Source organism: Carcharodon carcharias, chromosome 21 (assembly GCF_017639515.1).
Source record: "Carcharodon carcharias isolate sCarCar2 chromosome 21, sCarCar2.pri, whole genome shotgun sequence".
NCBI classification, from domain to species: Eukaryota; Metazoa; Chordata; class Chondrichthyes; order Lamniformes; family Lamnidae; genus Carcharodon; species Carcharodon carcharias.
In genome coordinates this window covers 68,638,480-68,653,039 of record NC_054487.1, presented here as the reverse complement: position 1 = coordinate 68,653,039, position 14,560 = coordinate 68,638,480, and the positions used below count along the sequence as shown (strand labels likewise).

Below are 14,560 nucleotides of genomic sequence, written 5' to 3'. Positions count from 1 at the left end.
GCATAGGTAGAACTAGGAAAGAAGTTCTGCATAGTCAGTATGGGGATCTAGACATAAAACTAAGAAGCAAAACCTCAAAGGTAATAATCTCTGGATTATTACCTGAGCCATATACAAATTGGCATAGAGCAAATAAGATTACAGAGATGAATGCGTGGCTCAAAGATTGGTGTGGGAAAAGTGGGCTCTGGTTTGTGGTAAAACTGACATCCATACTAGAGAAAGTGGGGGCTGTACCATTGGGATGGCCTACACCTGAACCAGTGTTCTCACAAGCCACTTAACCAGGAAGGTAGAGAGGGCTTTAAGCTAAACAAGGGGCAGGGGGGCATGTGGGTGAGGGATCAATCTTGGGTAGATGTTGCAAATCATGGGGTAGGGTCAAAGCAGGAGACCAAAGTAGTAATATGGGAAAAGAGGGTGAGAGAGTAGCAGGAAGGAAAAGAGAGATAAAACCAAAGAATGAACCAACAGCCAAGACTACACATTACAAAGATAGCAAAAAGGCAAAAATAAAGGCTCTGTATCCGAATGCGTGTAGTATTCATAACAAAGTGAGTGAATTGATAGTGCAGATTAAAGTAAATAAATATGATCTGATAGCCATTTCAGAGATGTAGCTGCAGGATGAGAAGGACTGGGTCCTGAATATTGAGGGGTGTATGACATTTAAGAAGAATAGGAAGCTAGGTAAAGGTGGAGTGGTAGTGCTGTTAATCAAAGATGGCATTTGTGCAATAGTTGGAGTTGACTTTGGTTCAGGAGATTGTGGTGTAGAATCGGTTTGGGTGGAGATGGGGAATAGTAGGGGAATGAAGTCTCTAAGTGGGAGTGGTCTACAGGCTCCCTAACATTAACCACAATGTAGGGCAAAGTAGACAAGAAAAAATATTGAGTGCTTGTGTTAAAAGGATGGCAATAATCATGGGTTATTTTAATCTACACATAAACTGGAAAAATCAGATTGGCAGTAGTAGCCTGGATGAGGAGTTCATAGAATGCTTTCGAGACAGTTTCTTAGAGCAGCACTTCTGGAACTAACCAGAGAGCAGGCTATATTCAACTTGGTATTGAGTAATATTTACTTAATGGATTAACTAATGACCTCAGAGTAAAGGCACTCCTAGGTAGCAGTGATCACAATATGATTGAATTTTACATCCAGTTTGAAAGAGAAAAATGTGGGCCTAAGACCAGTATTTTAAACTTAAATAGGGGCAACTATGTGGGCATGAAAGCTGAGCTAGTTGAAGTGAAGTGGGACATTAGGCCAGAGCATAGATCAGTAGAGAAGCAGTGGCAGACATTTATGGGGATATTTCAGAATATTCAGAATACTTATATTCCTTCTGTAAAGAAATATTCTAAGGACCCACTATCTGTGGTTAACTAAAGAACTTAGGGAAATCACGAAACTTAAGGAAAAAGCATATAAATGCGCAAAGACGATTGGTCAGAACATAAAGAACGGCAGAGAATGACTATAAGGTTATTCAGGAGAAAGAAATTAGAGTATGAGAGGAAGCTAGATAGAAATGTAAAAACAGATAGCAAGAGCTTCTTCAGGCATTTAAAAAGGAAAAGAGTAAGTAAAATGAGCGTTGGTCCTCTAGAGAGTGAGAATGAGGAATTAATAGTAGATAATAAGGAAAAGGTAGATGAAATGAACAAATATTTTGCTTCTGTCTTCACTATAGAGGATACAAAAGACATTTCAATAATAGCTGTAAATCAGGAGGTGAAAGGGAGAGGGGAACAAGTGAAATTACAATTACTAGGGAAGCCTTACAAAGCAAACTGATGGAGCTGTGGGCTGACAAATCTCTGGGCCCAGATGGACTTCATCCTAGGGCCTTAAAAGAGGTGGCTAATGAGGTCGTAGACAGATTGATGTTAATTGTCCAAATATCGCTAGATTCTGGAAAGATCCCATCAGACTGGAAAGCAGCATTATATAACCCCTCTATTCAAGAAGGGAGGGAGGCAGAAAACAGGAAACTATAATAAAATAAAAGCAAAATACTGCGGATGCTGGAAATCTGAAACAAAAACAAAAATAGCTGGAAAAACTCAGCTGGTCTGACAGCATCTGCGGAGAGGAACACAGTCCGTATGACTCTTCATCAGGAAACTATAAGCCAGTTAGCCTGACGTCTGTCGTGGAGAAGGTGCTAGAATTAATCATTAAGGATGTTATAGCTGGGCACTTAGAAAAACTCAAGGTAATTGGGAAGAGTCAGCATGATTTGTGAAAGGGAAATCATGTCTAACCAATTTATTGGAGTTCCTTGAAGGAGTAACTTGCACCATGGATAAAAGGCAGCCTGTAGATGTGCTTTACTTGGATTTCCAGAAGGCATTTGATAAGGTGCCACATCAAAGTTTAGTGTGGAAAATAAAAGCTCACGGAGTAGGGGGTAACATATTAGCATGGATAGAAGATTGGCTGGCTGGGAGAAAACAGACAGTATGGATAAATAGGTCACTTTCTGATTGGCAGGAGTGGAGTCCCGCAGGGGTCTGCGCTGGGGTCGCAACTTTTTACAGTTTATATCAATGACTTAGATGAGGGGAGTGAAGGCTTGGTAGCTAAATTTGCAGATGACACAAAGATAGGTAGGAAAGTATGTTGTGAAGAGGACATAAGGAGGTTGAGACTGGTATAGATAGGTTGAGTGAGAGGGCAAAGATCTGGCAGATGGAGTACAATGTGGGAAAATGTGAAGTTGTTCACTTTGGCAGGAAGAATAAAAAAGCAGAGTTAAATTGAGAACGACTGCAGAATTCTGAGGTGAAGAGGGATCTAGGTGTTATCATGCATGAGTCACAAAAAGTTAGTATGCAGGTACAGCAAATGATTAAGAAGACTAATGAAATGCTATACTTGATTATAAAAGTAAGGATGTTATGTTTCAGTTACACAGAGCATTAGTGAGACCACATCTCGAATACTGTGTGCAGTTTTGGTCTCCTTATTTAATGCAGGTTGTTAATGCATTAGAGGTGGTGCAGAGGAGGTGTACTAGATTGATACCTGGAATGAATGGGTTGTCTTATGAGGATAGGTTAGACAGACTGGGCTTGTTCCACTGGAGTTAGAAGAGTGAGAGGTGGCTTGATTGTATATTAGACTCTGAACAGTCTTGACAAGGTGGATGCAGAAATGATGTTTCCTCTTGTGATGTCACCCTCTTGGGTGAGTCCAGAACTAGGGGGCACTGCTTTAAAATTAGGGGACACCCTTTTAGGACAGAGGTGAGGAAAAATTTTTTTCTCTCAGAGAGTTGTGTGACTTTGGAACTCCACCTCAAAAGACGGTGGAGATGGGGGTCATTGAATATCTTTAAGATGGAGGTAGGTAGACACTTGTTAGGCAAGGGAATCAAAGGTTATTGGGGGTAGGTAGAAGTGTGGAATTAGTAATACAAACAGATTAGCCATGATCTTATTGAATGGCGGAGCAGAGTCGAGCTGAATAGTCTTCTTCTGCTCCTATTTCATATGTTCATATGTTAGTTTCAGTTTATCTTCAGAATTCATTGGAGTATCTCAGCGGAGGACAATTGTGAAAGACATGGGATTGGATTTTCATGGAGTCAGGATGTCTCTGGAGCTACTTAAAAATGGCAGGCGGGACCCTATTCTGAAATTCTGCTCCATTTCCAGTGTTGGCAATTTTTGTTGGCACAGAATAAGGATGTGGGCAGCAAGCCCACACCTTGCACTTCCAAACAGGCTGGCTTCATTTCGGTGGTAGGCAACTCCTAAGCCCTTTGCAATTTTCCTGAAGTTGGGTCAGCTTCTCCATCACTCATGGTTCATGACCCCTCGGAGGAGTGATAAACCATAATCTGGAAGCGGGAATTATTTGAAAGATAAGTTCAAAAAGTCTTAGCTATGCTTCTCAGCCACTCCCCATGGTCCCTCATACCCTCCATGCCAACTGAATGCTAACTCATGCCCTCAACCACTCTCCATGACCCTAAAAAGATGGCAGGTTCCACCAGTCCTCATTATGCATGCTTGGCTGAGAGTCCAAACCAGTGACAGCATGAGCTCAGCAGGGATTCTCTTTTGATAAGCGGAGTGAATTTTTGACTTTAAGTGGTTATAATATGTTGTTCTTTCTGTGATTTATTTTGTCAATGTCTCAATGTTTATTTGGGCAAGATTGTGAAGTATTTGAAGACTCTGTTGTTAATACATTAATGGGCTGTCTGATTAATATTTTTATGGGGTTGATGGAACAGCAGCTTTTCAAATAACGTTTCTGAATGGGTGTTTTTTCTCAGCAGTTCCACACTTGCCATTGTTAATATATGGCCCATAGTTTATTTACATTGTGCATATTGGGTGAATAGGCATGAGGTGGTATTGAGTTGGCATGGAGAGTATGAGGGGCCATGGAGAGTGGCTGCTGCATGAGTTTGCATTGAGTTGGTATATAGAATATGGGAGAGGCTATGGAGAATGGCTGGTGCAAGAGTTTGCAGTGAGCTGGCATGGGAGGGCCATGGGGAGTGTAGAGGGCCTAACTGCTTTTATTAGAACTGTGACCAAGCCCCAGAGAACCATAGCAGGCCTTCTAACCAGTCCATATCCATAATATTATCCACATACCACTCGCCTGCACTGTGGCTGCCTAGGATCTGCTTCCGATGTTGGAGGCCCGACTCCATCCTGCACCCGTCTCCTTGGCACACAGTTCAGGGTCCTTTACACCAAGGCAGGTCTATGTGTCTGGAAATTTCCCAACTCAAGCTACCTGCCTCTATAGCTAAAATCTGGCCCATGAGATCCAGCTCAGATCCTGCAACTGATGCATTGGGAGGAACTTCTGCAGGGCTTTATGTCATTTCCCCAGCAGCTGTCAGACTCAGTGCAATGTCGTCTGCTAATTACTGCTGATGTACACGATGCAAGTTTTAACTGTGTTGATGTAATTATTTTTCCAGGGATTTCTGCATTTCTTCCACTCATTTTACACAAATGAGTGGGAGATCTGGTGCAGGAATTCATCCTTTCATGGAAGAACATTAGACTCAAGCCACCTTACTGTGGAAATTCAAAGTTGAAGCAGCACAATCCAAAAGACCCAACAGCTTTCAACATCATCGCAACAAGCAACCAGAGTCACCAGCTATACCACTCATCACAACTGGCTCCTTCAGCCATCCAAAGGCCATTCTGTACCGTTTCCCTGTCTCTTGATATCTGTTTCATGTCCACTGAACAATATACACTGTACATTATCAATGTGAGACTATGGATAGATGTTTCAATTTTGACAGGGTGGAAAACAGGCAATATTAGATTGGCAGCCCATTACACATCCTCCCCCATTTTCCTCTTGATTGACTTCAAAGGTATTTCTTTTGTAAATACTGGCCATTGAGGTAGTTAAAAAAATTAGATTATGCATAGTAAGAATGGTAGCAGAATATTGCTTAGCTTAGACAAAGATCAGGATCAACATAGATTTATTCCGAACTACAGAATAAACAGAAGCCTTGTTTTTTCTTTATTCATTCACTGGCTATGAGTGTCACTGGCAAGGTCAGCATTTGTTGCCATCCTAATTTCCCATGAGAAGATGATGGTGAGCCGCCTTCTTGAACTGATGCAGTCCATATGATGTAGGTAACCCCACATCGTTGTTAGGGAGGGAGTTACAGGATTTTGACCCATTGGTGATGAAGAAATGATCATATATTTCCAAGTCAGGATGGTGTGAGACTTGGATGGGAACTTGCAGGTGGCGATGGTGGTCCCATGCGCCTGCTGCCCTTGTTCATCTAGGGGGTAGAAGTCAATGGTTTCTGTCAAGTCAAGCTTCTGTTGAAGGGTCCTTAGCGAATTGCTGCAGTGCGTCTTGTAGATGGTACACACTGCAGCCACAATGTGCCAGTGGTGGAGGGAGTGAATGTTTAAGGTGTTGGATGGGGTACAGATTAAGTGGTCTGCTTTATTCTGGATTTGTGCCGAGCTTCTTGAGCTGCACTCATCCAGGTAAGTGGAGAGTATTCCATTACACTCCTGACATGTGCCTTGTAGATGGTGGACAGGAGGTGGTGAGTAGTCACCACGGAATTCCAAACCTCTAAATTACTATTGCAGCCACAGTGTTTACGTGGCTGGTCCATTTAAGCTTCTGATCAACCATATTTGTGCAGTGTGAATGCTGCTTTCCATTCATTAGCCCAAGCTTGAATGTTGTTTAGGTCTTGCTGCATGTGGTCATGGACTGGGTCAGTATTTAAGGAATTGAAAATTGTGTTGAACATTGTGTAATTATCAGCGAGCATCTCTATTCTGACCTTATGATGGAGGGAATGTTATTGATGAAGTAGTTGATGATGGTTGGGCTTTGGACACTACTTTAAAGTACTCCTGCAGTGATGCCTTGGGACTGAGGTGTTTGGCCTCCAACAACCACAAGCATCTGTCTTTGTGTTAGGTATGACTTCAATCAGTGGAGAGTTTTCCCCTTGATTCCCATTGACTTCAATTTTGCTAGAGCTCCTTGACTTCACTTAGACAAATGCTTCTTTAATGTCAAGGGCAGTTGCTCTCATCTTACCTCTGGAGTTCAGCTTCTTTGTCCATGTTTGGGCCAAGTCTGTAATGAGCTCTGGAGCTGAGTGCCCCTGGCCGAACTCAAACTGAACACTGGTGAGCAGGTTGTTATTGAGTAAATGCATTTTGATTACACTGCTAACGACACCTCCCATCACTTTGCTGATGATCAAGAGTAGGCTAATGGGGTGGTAATTGGCTGGATTGGATTTGTCCTGCTTTTTGTGAACAGGACATACCTGGGCAATTTTTCATGTTGGATTAATGCTGGTACTGTGGCTTTGTGGCTGTACTGGAACACGTTGCCCAAGGACATGTCTGGTTTTGGAACACAAGTCTTTAGCACTATTGCTGGGATATTGTCAGGGCCCATATCCTTTGCTGTATCCAGTGTCTTCAGCTATATTTTGATATTACATGGAGTGAAGCGAATTCTCTGAACACTGGCATCTGTGACCTCAGAAGGAGGTCGTGTTATAGTTTCACCAGGTTGACACCTCATTTTTAGGTGTGCCTGGTGCTGCTCCTGGCATGCCCTCCTGCACTCTTCATTGAACCAGGATTGATCCCCTGGCTTGATGATAATGGTAGAGTGGGTGATATGCCGGACCATAAGATTACAGATTGTGATTGTTTACAATTCTGCTGCTGCTGTTGATGGTCCACAGCGCCTCATGGATGCCCAGTTTTGAGTTGCTCTGTGGTTGGAGTCATACCTAACACAAAGGAAGTTGGTTGTGGTTGTTGGAGGCCAATCATCTCAGTCCCAAGGCATCACTGCAGGAATACCTTAAGGTAGTGTCCAAGGCCCAACCATCATCAACTGCTTCATCAATAACATTCCCTCCATCATAAGGTCAGAAATAGAGATGTTCGCTGATAATTGCACAATGTTCAACACAATTTGCAATTCCTTAAATACTGACGCAGTACATGACCACATTTGCTCTGAATCAATCAATCCCATTTTCCATGGTGGTAATGCCACACAACATGATGAAGGGTATCCTCAGTGATGGGACTTAGTCTCTGCTGTGCAGTAATCACTTTTACCAATGCTGTCATGGACAGTTGCATCTGTAACAGTAGATTGGTGAGGACGAGATCAAGTAGGTTTTTCCCTCTTACTGGTTCTCTTGCCACCTGTTCCAGTCTGGGGGATAGGTCCTTCAGGATGTGGCCAGCTGGGTCAGTAGTGATGCTACCGAGCCACTCTTGGTGATAGACATTGAAGCCCCCTATCCTTGCTACCCTCAGTAATTCTTCCAACTGGTGTTCAACATGGACATGCACTGATTCATCAGCTGAGGGAGGATGGTAGGTGGTAATCAGTGGGAGGTTTCTCTACCCACATTTGACCTGATGCCATGAGACTTCATGGGGTCCAGAATCAATGTTGAGGACTCCTAGGGACACTCTACTCCCCCTCTACCATGACAGTATACCACTGTGCCACCTCCTCTGCTGGTCTTGTCCTACCGGTGGGATAGGACATAGAACATACCCAGGGATGATGATGGAGGTATCTGGGACATTGGCTCTTGGGTATGGTTTGGTGAGTATGATTCAGGCCGTCCTGATCAGCTTGTGCTTCTCTGCAGCACAATCCTCCCCCCCCAATGTTAGTGAGGAGGACTTTGCAGGAGGTTGGCAGGCCAGTATGTGTCTTTGTCACTTCTGGCGTCTAGGTCGATGCCGGGCAGTCCGTCTTATTTTCTTTATATGTTAGCAAATTTATAAGGTTATGAAGATGAATGAGAAAGGAATGATACTGCACTTGAAATTTGGATTCAGAGTGGCCCACTCTCTTCATGTTTTCAGGTCCCACTGTGTTCAGGTTGGCTTGTGCCTGTTGCCTGCGTGGATTCAGTAAGGGGGAGCCTCCTCCGTTCCTGGTCTTATTTCTTCTGTTAGAAATAGCTTTGTCTTTTAGGCATAGAAGTCTTTCTGAGATGTTAGAAATTTGAAGAGCACCTAAATGAATGACTATCTGTATCCCAGTTTATGGGTGAGTAAGTTAACATGCATTATGCAGGGTACTGCTCTGGTAGGTTAACTTTGAGGGATTATCTTTCCAGATGGCAATAATTGTTCCCCTTTACAGTGGCAGTAATGAATTGTGTCCTATTCCAGTATGGGCCTGATTGTGAAGTTTGCAAAGAATTCTTTTGAGAAGGCTTAGCACGAAACCTCAAATAGGATGAGAGGAAACCTCAGTTAGGTGTTAGTGACCTACATACCTCGCTAACAACTTAAGTGCAATACTCACTAGCTTCACCTTGGCAGTTAAATGTTTCAGTAAATTTCTCTCTTTTTCTTTTAGATGTTTGTTATTATAAATACTTTGGTGGACACTTCTTGCCTAAAGTGAAAGAAAGACTTGCATTTCTAAGGCACTTTTCATGACCACTTTTCATATCTCAACCAGTGAAGTACTTTCGAAGTGTGGTCATTGTAGTTATGTGCCTATGGTAGAGAAGGTGCATTGGGATAGTAAGGGAAATTGTCCTTTGTTTTACTTCTCCCAGTAGCACCTCTAAAGCTGAATCTGAAAATTGAGATGAAGTTCCGCTGTCAGGTCAGAATTTTTAAGTTAATTTTCTCGGGGAGAGGGTGTATTCCTCACACGATCACCACCACCCTCATCCCCCATCCCCCAACCCCCATCCCCCACCCATGATCGAAAACTTGGTCAGCACCTAGCTAACTTTAAAACGGGCTGCCCCGCAGTGATAATACACAGGGAACACCCTTAAAAAGATAAGAGTGGGACTTTTGCCCCTCCAGCACAGGAAGTCCTGCCCTCGAGAACTGATTGGCTGAGTAGCCCCAGCAGTGCCAGAAAAATGTAGTGGCCGCTGTTGGGACCACAAGGAGTCCCAAGAAGACAAAAGGTGGATACTGGATTTCAGGGTGAGTGTGGGGATTTTGATTGGGGAAGGTTCAGGGACCTGAGTGGCAAAGGAACAGGGAGGAGGCTGGAGGGGGTTGGTGGGGGGGGGGGGGGGGGGGGGGGGGGGGGGGTGCAATGTCAGTCTCGAGAGATTGCAGGAGAAGCACAAAGTGGGGCTACCATCTTGGAGTGCGGTACCCCTGATGGACACATGGGACTCCCCAAAGGAGGTACCACTTTCTTTCCTACCTTATAGCTTGATTTGTTAAAGTTTCGGGCTGGTCACCTTCCTTACCTTCCCCTGCCCAACGCATTATGGCAGCGGAGGTGGAATGAGGTCCTATAAATATGGTCTTTAATTGGCGACTGAATGCATCAACAAGGGTGGGTGGGCTGCCTGATGCCTTACCCACCCCCAGAATTTGGAGGACAGCTCGGGGTGGGCAAGGAGGCTGTGTGCTGGTCACCTGCTTTATTTCACGTGCCCCCCACCTTCAAATACATATGATAATAAGCTGAGATAAGATTTAAATTAATAAAATGTTCGATCTTCCTTTGTTGTATAGAGCAATTTCAGGCAATTTTCCTCTCATATTTATGAAATGAGAGAACAACGTTGCATAATGGTAGATGCGGCGATTACTTGACATAGCTTTGCATGTTGGGAGCATGCATCAGGAATTTGGACCGTTCATAAGTGGAAAATCCTGTGGGCTGCTTTGTCTTTCAGGCTAGAATTTCTGTTACGCCTCCCCAGAATTTAAATACCAGGCATGCAGAATATATGTGTAATCTACCTGTGTATTTGCAATGGTCTATTGAACAGCTATGAGATTACGCTGTTTAGCATAGCAATACATAGTTATGTGTACTTTGGGAAGGATCATAGTGTTCCCAAACCTTTTCAATATGTCAACACCATAATAATCGGATGGTTTGCTGGGCTATTTTTAAATCAGTGAAACTTGCTGTTGCATTAAGCCCTAATGTGCTACTATTCCTTTGAAAATAGTTACAAGTTTACTGAGTCCCTCTCTTTCCCCTGTAAATAATAATTAAAATGGTTGCCTCAGGTCACAGAAGGATAGGTTTCAAATGCTGTGGTTGTAAAGGGTACATCATGCCATATAAAGCGGTGGAGGCATTGAGTATTGAGTAGTTTTAAGCTAAAGGTAGATAGATTCTTTACTAACGATTGGGAGTCAATGGTTATCGGGGGTAGGTGGGAATGTGGAGTTGGGGCCACTCATCAGCCATGCTCTTATTGAATGGTGGAGCAGGCTCGAGGGTCCAAATAGCCTGCTCCTGCTCCTAATTCATATCTTTGTATGTTTGAATGTTCGTATTAATGTTTTTGAAGAATTGACAAAAATAGTGGATATTATTTATGTGGGATTCCAGAAAGTATTTGATAAAGTCCCTCAAGAGAGTGGCTGTTAGCCCAAGTTGAAGGCAAATTATTGATATGGTTAGAAAATTGGTTGAGTGGCAGGAGAGATAGAATAGGGATAATGGGCAGATAAAGTGATTGGCAGGATGTGACTCGTGTTGTCCTGCAATTAAAGATCTGTCTTGGAGCCTCAACTATTCACCGTATTTATTAATGACTCAGCTGATGAGATAGAAAGCCACATATCCAAATTTTCTGATGACACCAAAATAGGTGGCATTGTAAGCAATGTAGATAGAAGCACAAATTTACAAGAAAAAATATTGGTAGCTGAAGTGAATGGGCAAATGGATTTCAGTGCCGGCAAATGTGAAGTCAGCAATGTTAGGCCTAAAAAGGATAGAATGGGTGAAGTTGGAAGCGGTGGATGTCTGAAGAGGCTTGGGGGTCCAGGAATAGATCATTAAAATGTCAAAAACAGATACTATAAATAATCAGAAATGCTAATGGAATGCTAGATTTTATATCTAGAGAATTGGAGTTCAAGGGGATAGAAATCATGCTATACAAAACCCTAGGTAGATCACATCTAGAGTACATCAGTAGTTCTGGGTACCACAACCTAAGAAGGCTATATTGACCTTGGAGGGAGTGCAGCATTGTATTACCAGAATGATATCTGAACTTCAAGGGTTAAATTACAAGAAGAGTTTACATAAATTAGGGATGTATTCTGAGAGTTTATAAGGTTAAGGGGCAATGTAATCAAAGTTTTTAAGATATTAAGGGAAACAGGCAGGCTAGACAGAGAGAAACTATTTCCTCTGGTTGGGGAGGCTAGGACTAGGGGCCACAGTCTATAAATTGGAGCTAGACCTTTCAGGTGAAATGAGGAAACACTTCTACAGGGAAAAAAGTGTTAGAAATTTGGAATTCTCTTCCACAAATGGCAATTGATTTTGGCTTGAAGAGCTAAATGGCCCACTCCTCTTTCTATATTGCTTTGTTTTTGTGAGGGTGTGCAGATACTTGTTACCCAACTATTCATACAAACATAACCAGCCTGATAAACTTAATGTTAAACCAGAGGCTTAAGAAAATCATCTTCTAGCAAAAGAAATAGTGCAATCTGCTTGAGTGTATTTTTGTGGGAACTAGCTGTTCATTCAACTATTAAAGTTATATTGATTTTCACCGAGAGATACTGCTTCTTTATGTTTTTCTCTCTCCTATTCTCTCCCTCCTCCCCAGGAAGTCATTCTCAATCTGTGCGATTCCCATTCTAGGGATGGCTGATTTGGTGTGTAGTGATTTTCATGGATACTGATGTGCTGCTCTCTTTTTAATCCACTAGATGGTGTGGTTGCAGATCTAACTAAACCATTTGAACCAAAGCCCAATTCACTTTATTTGAAAATTATATCTCACATCGAAAGTTAAACATGACTGCGTATTTGAGTAGGCTTGTGATTTGTCTTAAATAAAAGCAAAATACTGCTGATGTCGGGAATCTGAAATAAAAGCCGAAAATGCTGGAAAAACTCAGCAGGTCTGACAGCATCTGTGGAGAGAGAAACAGAGCCAACGTCTTGAGTCCATATGACTCAAAGCTCTGTAGAAGAGCCATATTGGACTCGAAACGTTAACTCTGTTTCTCTCTCCATGGATGTTGCCTGCTGAGTTTGCCCAGCATTTTCTGTTTTTATTTGTGATTTGTCTTCCTCTTTTTGATCATCAGCCCCATGCCTTACATTTCTATGCGTGAGGATTGCAGAAAGGAATCTTTCCCTGACGTATTTTCCCTCCCATCCCCTATGTGTGTAGAGACTTGAAGTGGTCATCATCAAACCTAGCTAGTGCAGAATGTTTGTTTACTATCAGAGGAAGGGATAATTTACTGCCAAATGCTGGTATATCAGTGACAAGGCTGCTGTCAATCAGCCTTTGAACATTTGAACTTAAGTGACTTAATTTTTTTAGCATGTGCTGCTGAGGCATTCAAAAGTTAGACTCCTTGGGTTAATATTCCCATTTGCCTAAGTGGGAGGTTGTGGAGGTTTTAGAACTGAGGTGAGTTAATACTCCATGAGACACAGTTGCCCTCTACTCATGGCAAAGGATCTGGTGCCCTTGAAGGGCAGCTGCCTGAGTTGGAAATTTACTATTCACCTTCTCTGGGTAAAAGTCCTGTAACTCCTTATCTAACTGCACTGTGGGTGCATCTACACCAAAGGGACTACAGCGGTTCATAAAGGTGGCTTATCACCACCTATCAATGGCAGCTCTGGATGGGTAGTACATGCTAGGCTTTTCTGGGATATGGGGAGCATTTTTTCAGGAGATTAAGCAATTGGGAATGAGTGCACTATAGGGTAGGTTGCACATGATCCGTGGAAGGAGCAGGCTTTATGGGGCAAATGGCTTTTTCTCATTAAATGCTTCCTTACTCCCTGCACTTTTGTTATCCAGTGCTACTTGTGAAACTGTTGTAGATGCAATTCTAACTAAACTTTAATATAAATCATACATTTTATTTTTTCAGGGAATTTTCAAAATCAGTCAAACGCCCATATTCTGTACACTACAACCCATATACCCAAAGCATTGAAATGCTTAAGGATACCAGAAGCATTGAAAGAGTTGTTCAAGACATCCAAAGTGATCTCGGCACAGTGCGTGATGCTTTATCAAAAATGAACAAACGCTTAGGAATTTGACTGTGTACACATAGATCTCATTCTCATTTTGGTGTACAAGCCGCTTGCAATAATGATACTAAATACTGTGACGTAACCTGCCTGCAAAACCATTAATAACTTACTTGGGTGTTTTAGTAAAATTTATGCTGCTCTTGGATGTGTTCCACAATCCCAAGACACACAGATTATGATGGAAAACCCAGTCAATTCTGAGTTAATTTGACAATGAAACACACAAAAAACATATATATCCCATTGCTTGGAGGATGATCTCATAATATCAAAGGTTGTCTCTAGTTTAAACTGATTTCATTTGAGAGGGAATGTGATAAACTGCAATCCATTTCCCTGTGAAAATTGGTAGAACTAACCAACTGAGCAATAGTAATTTATAGTGGTGTCAGTAATAACTGATCTCATAAAAAGATGAAGTTATAATAGTATAAAAATGTCCCCCTCTATAATTTCATTCAGGTTATTAAACTCATACCATTGTAAAAGAACAAACGCCAGGCTGAAGGTATGATCAAGCAATTCATGGATTAATTTTCTCCATTTCTGGAATATGAATTATTTTGAAGCAGACTTTATTATTATATTGATTTAATGGTTCCCCACTACAGGCACAGATAGACTGGGGCATTGCAGAATTGCCTTTGCAAACCTCACTAGTATGCTAAATCAATCTTTTTGTTGCAAAAGCAAAATCCTGCAAATGCTGAAAATCTGACATAAAAACAAATAAGTGCTGGAAATAGTCAGCAGGTCTGGCAGCTTCTGTGGAGAGAGAAACTGTTGACATTTCAGTCCCATGACCTTTCATCAGAAACGCTGTTAACTCTATTTTTCTCCCCACAGGTGTTGAGTATTTCCAGCATTTTCCTTTTTTTAGTTCAGATTTCCAGTATCCACAGTGTTTTGCTTTTGTACTTTGATATAGTCCTGTGTATAGGCCTCTCCTCCCCATCCCACTTCCTGTACTCATTTAAGTTATTCCAGCTA

General features: G+C 42.2%; 1 protein-coding gene across 1 annotated transcript in view; it reads left to right on the top strand.

The window, feature by feature from the left end:
- The window catches only part of LOC121293070 (tryptophan 5-hydroxylase 2-like), a 54,097-nt gene extending 39,766 nt beyond the window's left edge, over positions 1–14,331 (top strand). Inside the window, exon 11 of the mRNA XM_041215664.1 lies at positions 13,402–14,331. Coding sequence (XP_041071598.1) covers positions 13,402–13,576 — 175 coding nt within the window. The 3' untranslated portion in view covers positions 13,577–14,331. The remainder of the gene's footprint in view (positions 1–13,401) is intronic.
- Positions 14,332–14,560: the final 229 nt, after the last annotated feature.